Here is a 10,710-nt window from a genome sequence, read left to right on the forward strand (position 1 = left end):
TCGTTAGCCGTGGGAGGCAATTCACCTAGGAGAGCAAACTCTAAACAAACCCGGGCAGGTGGAGGTCGTTAGCCGTGGGAGGTAATTCACCTAGGAGAGCAAACTCTAAACAAACCCGGGCAGGTGAGGCTCGTTAGCCGTGGTAGGCAGTTCACCTAGGAGAGGAAACTCTAAACAAACCCGGGCAGGTGGGGCTCGTTAGCCGTGGTAGGCAATTCACCTAGGAGAGCAAACTCCGAACAACAAACCCGGGCAGGTGGAGCTCGTTAGCGTGAGCAGTTCACCTAGGAGAGCAAACTCCGAGCAAAAAACCCGGGCAGGTGGAGCTCGTTAGCGTGAGCATTTTACCTAGGAGAGCAAACTCCGAACAATAAACCCGGCCAGGTGGAGGTCGTCAGCCGTGGTAGGCAATCTGCCTAGGAGAGCAAACTCCGAACAATAAACCCGGCCAGGTGGAGGTCGTCAGCCGTGGTAGGCAATCTGCCTAGGAGAGCAAACTCCGAACAATAAACCCGGGCAGGTGGAGGTCGTCAGCCGTGGTAGGCAATCTGCCTAGGAGCAAACTAAACAAACCCGGCGTGGTGCTCGTTATACTGTCGTAGACAATCCACGCGATGGGAACACCAAAGAAAAGGAAAATAAAAAGGAACACCAGAAAAATGGAAAATACAGAAACGAAACATCAAGAAAAGAAACAAAAAGATCATCCACCTTTAGGCCCTAACATCGCCAAAATTATGGATGGGTCTCTTCTGGGGAGAAAGCGGCTCATCCAGACCAAAGAACATCAACCAAAGGATGATATGAATAAATGAAATAAAAAAAACATAAAGAAAAACACATCAAGGAAAGAAAAATATAACAAACATCATCCACCTTCCGGCCCTGACTAACATCACCAAAATTATGGGTGGGTCTCTTCTGGGGAGAAAGCGGCTCACCCAGACCAAAGAACATCAACAAGGGATGATATAGAAAAGAACACCAAAAAAAATGGAAAAAGATCAGAAAAAACATCGAAAAAGAAAAGCAACAGAAATAAATGAACAACATCAAGAAAAGAGAAATACAAAGAAGCATCATCCACCTTTCGGTCCCAAACAACATCACCAAAATTATGGATGGGTCTCTTCTGGGAGGAAAGCGGCTCATCCAGACCAAGGAACATCAACAAGAGGATGATAGGAAAAAAGAACATCAAAAAGCATCAATAAGAAGTAAAAGAAAAAGAACAGGAAAACATCGAAAAGGAAAACTAAAGCAATAAAAAGAACGAAAAACACGACATCAAGAAAATGAAATAAAACAAACATCATCCACCTTTTGGCCCTAACAACATCTCCAAAATTATGGGTGGGTCTCTTCTGGGAGGAAAGCGGCTCACCCAGACCAACGAACATCGACAAAAGGATGATAGGAAAAAAGAACACCAAAAAAGAACATCAAAAAAGAAAACCAACACCGAGAAAACACAAAGGAAAAAAGAACGAAAAGAAAAAGAAAACAAATAGAAAAAAGAAAAGAAAAAAAGAAAAGGAAAAAGAAAAAAAAATAATAATATAAATAAATAAATAAATAAATACAGAATATAGTAAAATTAACTAACTGACTCTAACTGCTTAACTAACTATCAAACTATCTATTTAACTAACCTACCTAACTGACGGTAATACAGCTGTTTGACTACCCATTAACAAACAAAGAAACAAACCACTTAACGATCTAACATGGATAGTGAGGTAAGGTGGGATTAGACTTACAGGAGCTGCCTTGTATAAACCAACGGGCCTCTTGCAGACTCCTGACGTTCTTATGTTCTTTTACGTTTAAGAATATTGCCCTTAAACCCCATTCACACCTGTACTAATACCTGACTGGTTGGGTGACTCTTCTACCTCTGCCTGCCTCCCCTCCTGCTACTGTCTCCGCTATCAGCAAACAATCTACGCTCCCCCATAAACCCACACCTAACCTAACCTAACCTTCCCGTATATCCCCTTCACACCTGTGCTAATACCTGGCTGGTTAGGTGACTCCTTCTACCTCTGCCTGCCTCCCCTAATGTTACTCTTTCCGCTAAAAAGCACAAATCTTCCCTCCCCCATAAAACCCACACCTAACCTATCCTAACCTTCCTGTAAACTCCCTTCACACCCATACTAATACCTGGCTGGTTGGGTGACTTTTTCTACATCTGCCTGCCTCTTCCTGTTACTGTCTCCGCTATCAGCACACAATCTTCCCTCAACCATAAAACCCACACCTAACCTAACCTAACCTTCCTAACCTAACCTTACTGTATACCCCTTCATACCCGTGCTAATACATGGCTGGCTTACTTCCCTACATTCAACCACTAACACCTCCCCCCACCCCCACACCCACACACACGCATAAAACTATCAAACCCTCATTTAAAACAATATATGAAGCACTCACAAGAAAAAACACCAGGACGCAACACTGTATAAGGCAAAGATGATGGTGGGAAGAGGGGTGAAGGGGGGGTGGGAGGTCACACGATAACCTACGCATTACCCCGGCGCGTTCCTCCGTCCCCTTGGCCCGTGACCCCGCGCAGGTAACAGCAGACCCCCTCAGCCGGCGACACAGGACCGATTGTGACACGCAGTTTACCTTTCCCAGGCATACCCATTTCACTGACCCACGCGTGAGGAGGAGGAGGAGGAGGAGGAGGATAAAATAGCAAGGGAAAAAGACGACGAGGTAGAGGTCAAGAAAGGGGAGCTAGCGAGAGGGAGAAAAAGGAGGAGGAGGAACACAAAGTAACACAAAGTAAGAACAAACAACAGCAGAACTGCTGGTCCTTACGAGGCTGTTTGTGACAAGCTACACTAACTATCTAATCAAAGGTGGAAGATGAAGGAAGGCAAAGGTGAAGGCTCCTCCCCACCCCCCCATCCCTCCAGCCAAAGCTGGCAGGAAAGGAAAAAGAACCATGCAGCATGGAAAAACTGCATGGAATTTATGTAGGAAAGAGGAAAGAACTACCATTGCTGCTACCACTAACCGGGCGATTAAAGCGGACAAAGACACCAGTATTCGAAAAAACGTTATTACGACAATGAGTAATATCTTAGTTGCTGGTTGGATTCAAAATACTTGTCTAATCTATTCTTGAAGGCCGTAACTGTTGTACTATCAACGACATCACAGGGAAGAGAGTTCCAAACATTAACAACTCGATTGAAGAAGTGTTTAGCTTCGTACGACGATAATCTTTTACCACTTATCTTCAAATTGTGATTTCTTCTTGTTCTATTTGTGTGTGGGAGGTACGTGTGTTTGTGTTTGTGGGAAGTACGTGTGTTTGTGTGTGTTTGGGGGGGGTACGTGCGTGTATATGGGGGGGGTACGTGTGTTTGTGTGGGGGGGGGGTACGTGTGTGTGTGTGGGGGGGGGGTACGTGTGTTTGTGTGTGTGTGGGGAGGGGGGGGTACGTGTGTGTGTGTGGGGGGGGGTACGTGTGTGTGTGTGTGTGTGTGTGTGTGTGTGTGTGTGTGTGTGTGTGTGTGTGTGTGTGTGTGTGTGTGTGTGTGTGTGTGTGTGTGTGTGTGTGTGTGTGTGTGTGTGTGTGTGTGTGTCTAAGCCATCTATTCATATTTATCTATCTGCACATTACGTCGATATCTGAATCTATCCGTTAATGATATTTAAGAGGCAGGAATTGGTTGTTTTTTTGGGTGTCATCACTAAAAATTATTATCCAAGCTTATGACGATTACAAAATGTACAAATTGCAAATATTAACCTCGCCCTGATCCTCTTGTTTCAATCACATACAGAAGAAGAGCTAAGTTATTAAGCAATAGAAACTCCAAAAGTAAACGCAAGAAAGTGTAAATACTGACCTCTTCCTGATGCTCCAATTTCTAACATGTACAGAGAAATCTTAGGTCGGCACTGTCAGACCCCTCCTCACCTCACATCAACAATTTCCAAATGCCAAAAAGAAGACAAATCAGGTTCTAATGAGGTTTTTTTTAAAGTTCTTTGGTACAAAGGAAGGGCCAAACTACCACCAGGGTTATTAAGCTACCCAAGGAAATGCCCAAAGCTCCTAGGAAAACCGTGTTAAATATGTGTGCTTGCGCCGATATGTTTAAGAGTATGTCTGTCAAGGCCCGGAGGTTCAGATGGTTATAGGACTGATTGAAGCCAGGAGAACGGCGGCAACTACTTCAATCGAGTCCAAGTATGATTATACCTTCACCAGGTTTCTAAGGAATATGATCAAAACAACCAAAAGTGGAAGTGTAAACATGTTGAGGTACAAAGTCCAATACACCTCCCGTACTCTCCAGTAGACCGCGACAGGACCCAGGGAAAGCGGCAGCCCGACCCGGCAATTGTGAGTGGTGCCTCGTGGGAAGAGACGCCCGTTGCGGTGATGTAGAGACGCACACTGCCTCGTAGACGTCACTCGATGGAGGAGGACGGGCTCAGCAGAATGTCAGCTGCCTGAGTGCCCGAAGATGATGACGCCCGGGTAGACGGGGAGCCAAGGACGAACAAACGGTGTCAGCTCGGCGAGGAGACGAAACTGGGTAGGTGGGACGGAGGCGCAAGCAGGCCGTGCCCAGTGGACTGCGGGGCTCCAAGGTTGAGAGGGAGGAAGGAAAAGGGACGCAGGTCCAGGATCGCTCTTGGGTCAGTTCCGCTCTGCCTCTGCTCTCGGGCAACCACACCACCTTGGCTCGCTTCGACGCTGCGTGAAGTCAGGGCGCCGACCGTGAAGCTGAATGAGACTGCATCGCCACCAGGAGCAGCTTCGGGTCGGCGAACAAAGCAGGCTGGGTGAAGCGGCAAGCTGGGAATAATCGAAAGAGCATCAACCCTTATACTGGTGTGTGTGTGTGTGTGTGTGTGTGTGTGTGTGTGTGTGTGTGTGTGTGTGTGTGTGTGTGTGTGTGTTAGTGGTAGTTCAGCCCTCACATAAGCCCCCTTACAAAAATCTACCGTAGGTAGATTAAACTGAACTAACACGATACAACAAGAAATAAGCAACCAGAAATGACAAAGAGGAACGGCTAACGTTCACCTCCTAAGGAGCGACTCAGAAAGTCTGCGCCCACGTTGTCTCGGCCGGCAAGATGAACCAACCGGAACGGGTAGTTCTGCAGCTGAAGGGCCCACCTCATCAGTCTGTCGCTGGATCACTTGGACTTGTGGAGATATACCAGAGGTTTATGGTCTGTTTCTAAAATGAACTCTTTACCTCTGAGGTAGAAGTCAAACTTGGAGATCCCGAACAAAATGGCAAGGGCTTCTCGTTCGATGGGGAAGTATCTCCTTTCCCGGTCAAGCAGCTTCCGACTGGCATACCAGACTGGATGGGGGGTATCCTTGTAGTAATGCAGCAGCACAGCTCCCAACCCGAAGTTCGAGGCGTCTGTCCTAAGAACAAAAGGCAAGGCGGGGTTAGGTAATCGTAGGACTGGCTGCGATGGCAAGGCGTCCTTCAGTTGTTCGAACCGTGATAACAGGTCTTCAGTCCACGGCAGCGGCTCACGTTGGGGTTTCCGGGGAAGGTCGGAGAGAGGTCCCGTGAGCTCGGCAGCCATGGGGATGAAACAGCGGTAGAACGAAGCCATCCCCAGGAAGCTGCGAAGACTTTTCTTGGTAGTAGGAGGGCTGATCTGCTTCAGGGCCTCAGTCTTGTCCCGCATGGGGCGAAGGTGCACCACGTCAATCACAAACCCCAAGTACTGGATAGAAGGGAAGCCAAACCGACACTTGGATGGTTTCGACGTCAGCCAGTGATGACGAGGCCGCTCAAGGACAGATGTTAGAGCTGTTAGGTGACTGGGCCAATCTGACGAGTAAATGAAGACGTTATCAAAATAAAAGGAGATGTTAGGCGGATCCGCGAGAACAGTCCTCATGAGGCGGATGTAGGTGGAGCAGGCGGTGACGAGACCGAAGGGAAGTCGACAGAACTCCATCAATCCTTGGTGGGTGGAAAAAGCAGTGAGAGGCTTGGCACGGTCGGTCAAGGGGATCTGGTAGTAGGCCTTGCACAAGTCAAGCTCCGAAAAGTAGGTAGCTCCTGCAAACTTGTGCAAGTCCCCTTCGACGGAACAGGTGGGCTCAGCATCAAAAACAGTAACGGAGTTAAGTTGCCTGAAGTCTATGGCCATTCGGTAGCTCCCGTCAGACTTGCGTACCATTACCACGGGAGAGCAGTGTAGAGAGGACGACGGCTGGATGATGCCTAGTTGGAGGAGGTTGTTAACTTCCTTCTCAAAGTAAGGACGGAGGTGGATCGGCACAGGGTAGTTCTTCGTGAGGACTCTGTTGGTGGTGGTTAAAATTATGTCATGTTGCAGGGTGTTGGTGCAACCTGGAGTCTGTGAAAATACGTCCTTAAAGGTGGAAAGTACGTCTTCTAACGATGAGCGCTGGTTCCACTCCAGGGACTTGTTGATGTCCAGCGCCGGGTTGAGGGCGGAATCAGGAACGGAACAGACCAAAGGACGGGGAACAAGGTCGTCAGGGTCCTCTGCTTCCAAAGGTCCTGTGGGTGAACAGTCATCATCCGGCGCTGAAGTATCGTCCTTGACATACGCGAAGTTTACTTGAGCGCGGCGATGGTACCTTTTTAGGAGGTTGGCGTGGTACAGCTTAGGCCCCCTCGGGTCATCAACCAGGTAGTCCACCTTGTTTCGTCGTTCCAACACTTTGAATGGGCCACGCCAGGAAACGAGGAACTTCTTGGTAGAGTCAGGGAGAAGAACTAGGACCTCGTCGCCAGGCTTGAATTGTCTATCTTGAGATCGCAGGTCAAAATAAGACTTGTACTTTGCAGTACTTACGTCAGCCTCCCGGGCGGCGAGCTGAGCACATTCGGTCAGTTTCTCCCTGAGCTCGATGACGTATTGCAGACTCGTTCGTTCTTCCTCCTGCAGGTCACGGTCTTCCCATAAGTCCTTCAGTACAGTCAAGGGCCCTCGCACAGTGCGCCCGTAGAGGAGATCGAAGGCCGACAAGCCGGTGCGGTCGCTGGGCATTTCCCTGAGGGCAAACAAAGTCGGAATAAGGTAGCGATGCCACTCTAGGCTTCTCGCTGCAAACCTTCCGTAGAGCAGCTTTGAGGGGCCCATGCAGCCTCTCCACTCGACCATTACCACTCGGATGAAACGGTGTGGTGAACTGGGGCCTCACACCAAGTAGCTTGTGAAGCTCGGCCATTAGCTGAGAAGTGAATTGAGTACCTCTGTCGCTCAGGATTTCCCGGGGAATTCCGACCCTGGAAAATAAAGACAGAAGAGCCTCAGCAACAGAAACAGAGTCCACATCCTTGAGTGGAATGGCTTCAGGGAACCCTGTGGCAAAGTCAATCAGGATGAGAATATACCAGTGTCCATCTGCAGACGGCGGAGAGAGAGGGCCCACCACATCCACAGCAACTCTGGAGAATGGTTCCGTGACGACAGGCAGTGGTTGGAGGGGGACGGGTTTAACCTGGCCCTTATAAGACTTACGCTGGCATATGTCGTAGGACCGACAGTAGTCACGGATATCGGCCCACATGCCAGGCCAGAAGAAATTATCGCTCACTTTCGATTCCGTCTTCCGATGAGAGAAGTGACCGGCGAGGGGACTCTCGTGGGCCACTTGTAGCACGATTTGACGGCAGTCAGAAGGGAGCACCAACGTCCGAGTCCCGACCTTGCCGGGCCGGCTAGAAGCGACACAGTCTCTATACAGGAGTCCATTCGTCCAGGAGAACTTGTAGGACGCTCCATTCCGGGCTACATCGGGCAGTCCGGCAGTAGCCTTGGCGCGCACTGCGCCGAGGGAGGGGCAGGTCTCCTGTAAACGAGCAAAGTCGGCGGGCGTTACCTTGAGTGGTTGTAAGTCGGAGAGAACAGGCGGATGCAGGCGTCTCACACGCGCTGAAGCAACACGAGTCTGAACAACACAGGCTAATTCAGACTCGGAAGGAGAGGAGACGACCTGAAGCGAATTAGAGGAATCTTGCGTAACAGGCGTTGTACGGAGAGGAGGACGAGCATCTTGTTCCTGAGGAGTGGAGATTGATGTACAGACAGGGTCGTCAGGCTTATGGGCCCCGGGAATGTCACCAATCATAGCGGTTGCAAACTTGATAGGTGCACGGATGGCATCAGCCCAGCCTTCATAGTAGGGACACTTTAGGTAGCACCGAACGACGGGGAAGGTGTCTGGCCGACCTAGGTAGTCGTAAACGGTTACCTTCTTACAGTTACGTTCCAACATCTGGCAAGGCCTCCTCGGAAACGATGAGGCTGGAACAACCGGCGTCACGGATGATTGTAGAAGTCCAGGCGCCGTTGATGGTCCCCGCAACACAGTAGTTGGAAACTTTCCTGTCCTCCCAACAGAAGCCTATGTTAACTGAGGAGGACGGCGCGTCCTTGAAGGCGCGAGGATTCTTAGGGCACCTGGGGCGGATATGGCCTACCTCCCCGCATTGATGGCACTTCAGGGTGGAGGCAGGAACTTTGGCGGCAGGAGAACCGGAGTCGGAGGAAGCTTTATCTTTCTTGTGTGTCTTCTTGCTGGCAGATGACGACTGGGGAGACCTGGGATATGAGTGGCGCGCCGATGACCAGTCGTCGGCTAACTGTACGGCGCACTCCACGTTCCTTAATAAACGTCCGAAGGTCAGGGAGAAGAGAGGAGATGAACTGATCTAGCAACATAAAGTCCTTTAAAGAAGCGTAGGTGAAGTCAATATTGGAAGCCTCTAACCACTGTTCAAACGAGCGGCCAAGTTGAATGCTGAACTGCTCGTAAGTTTCCCCTGGCTGAATCTTGCCTGACCTGAAGTCCACTCTAAAGCCGTCGGGAGTCTTGCAAAAGCTCTTCAGCAGGGACTTCTTCAGAAGATGGTAGTCAGCAACAATCTCAGGAGAAAGCGAAGTGTAAATCCTAGCAGCTTTACCAGACAAACGGGCTCCCAATCTTACAGCATAAGCATCCTTGTCAACCTTCAAAAGCTCAGCTATCCTTTCGAATCTGGTAAGGTAAGAAGCAAAGTCATCTCCATCCTTGTAAACAAGGACGGTCAGCACACTCACCGTCAAAACGAGGAGCAGACTTACTCGAAGCGGCGATCCGAGCCAGCTCCAGTTCCTTCTCGGCCTCAAGCTTCGCTAACTCGAACTTTCGCTCTTCTTCCTTCTGCATTTCTTCAATTTCTTCTTTCCTCTTCCGTTCTTCAATTTCTTCTTTCCTCTTCCGTTCTTCAATTTCTTCTTTCCTCTTCCGTTCTTCAATTTCTTCTTTCCTCTTCCGTTCTTCAATTTCTTCTTTCCTCTTCCGTTCTTCAATTTCTTCTTTCCTCTTCCGTTCTTCAATTTCTTCTTTCCTCTTCCGTTCTTCAATTTCTTCTTTCCTCTTCCGTTCTTCAATTTCTTCTTTCCTCTTTCGTTCTTCAATTTCTTCTTTCCTCTTCCGTTCTTCCATTTCTTCTTCCTCTTCCGATCTTCAATTTCTTCTTTCCTCTTCCGTTCTTCAATTTCTTCTTTCCTCTTCCGTTCTTCAATTTCTTCTTTCCTCTTCCGTTCTTCAATTTCTTCTTTCCTCTTCCGTTCTTCAATTTCTTCTTTCCTCTTCCGTTCTTCCATTTCTTCTTGCCTCTTTCTTTCCTTAATTTCTTCTTTCCTCTTCCGTTCTTCAATTTCTTCTTTCCTCTTCCGTTCTTCCATTTCTTCTTTCCTCTTCCGTTCTTCAATTTCTTCTTTCCTCTTCCGTTCTTCCATTTCTTCTTTCCTCTTCCGTTCTTCAATTTCTTCTTTCCTCTTCCGTTCTTCCATTTCTTCTTGCCTCTTTCGTTCTTCAAATTCTTCTTTCCTCTTCCGTTCTTCCATTTCTCCTTGCCTCTTTCGTTCTTCAATTTCTTCTTTCCTCTTCCGTTCTTCCATTTCTCCTTGCCTTTTTCGTTCTTCAATTTCTTCTTTCCTCTTCCGTTCTTCCATTTCTTCTTGCCTTTTTCGTTCTTCAATTTCTTCTTTCCTCTTCCGTTCTTCCATTTCTTCTTGCCTCTTTCGTTCCTTAATTTATTCTTTCCTCTTCCGTTCTTCCCTTTCTAAGGCGCGTTTTTCCCTTTGTACGGCCTGTTGTACCAACACATAGCGGCCGACTTCAGCTCCCGAGAGGCCCAGTACCAGCGTACGCCCGTACCGAAGGTAAACGAGGATCAAGCCTCTACCTGTAGCCCCTGAAACTACACCTCACCCATCGTGAGTAGTGGGGGGGATTCTGGAGCTGCCCTGTGTAGGAAACTCGGCCTCTTGCAGTCTCCCTGTGTTCTTATGCTTTTATGTTACAATAGAGTATACGAGGCAGCTGACAATAATGAGAGTTACGATGTAGTTTATCTTGATTTTAGTAAGGCCTTCGATAAATTATCGCACCAGAGACTGTTAAATAAAGTCAGGGCTCATGGAATAGAAAAGGAGGTTTATGATTGGATTAGGGCGTGGATTTACGACAGAAAACAGAGGGTTACCATTAACGGTAAAAAAAAATCCGAATGGGGTAATATCACCAGTGGGGTTCCGTTTTAGGCCCACTTTTATTCATTATCTACATCAATGACACAGACAATGGGATAACTAGTGACATAGGTAAATTTGCGGATGACACCAAAATAGGACGCACTATTAGGACAGGGGAGGATGTTAGAGCACTGCAGGAGGA

General features: G+C 48.3%; 1 protein-coding gene across 1 annotated transcript; it reads right to left on the bottom strand.

Annotated features, from left to right (window-relative positions):
* Positions 1-5,177: 5,177 nt before the first annotated feature.
* Positions 5,178-8,262, bottom strand: LOC126993204 (uncharacterized). The gene is made up of 5 exons (XM_050852072.1): positions 8,074-8,262; positions 7,506-7,836; positions 7,236-7,346; positions 7,149-7,173; positions 5,178-7,035 (listed from the first exon to the last, which is right to left on the bottom strand). The coding sequence occupies exons 1-5, from the start codon at positions 8,260-8,262 to the stop codon at positions 5,178-5,180; spliced, it is 2,514 nt and encodes an 837-aa protein (XP_050708029.1).
* Positions 8,263-10,710: the final 2,448 nt, after the last annotated feature.

The sequence above is a fragment of the Eriocheir sinensis genome, unplaced genomic scaffold (genome assembly GCF_024679095.1).
Source record: "Eriocheir sinensis breed Jianghai 21 unplaced genomic scaffold, ASM2467909v1 Scaffold583, whole genome shotgun sequence".
Lineage (NCBI taxonomy): Eukaryota > Metazoa > Arthropoda > Malacostraca > Decapoda > Varunidae > Eriocheir > Eriocheir sinensis.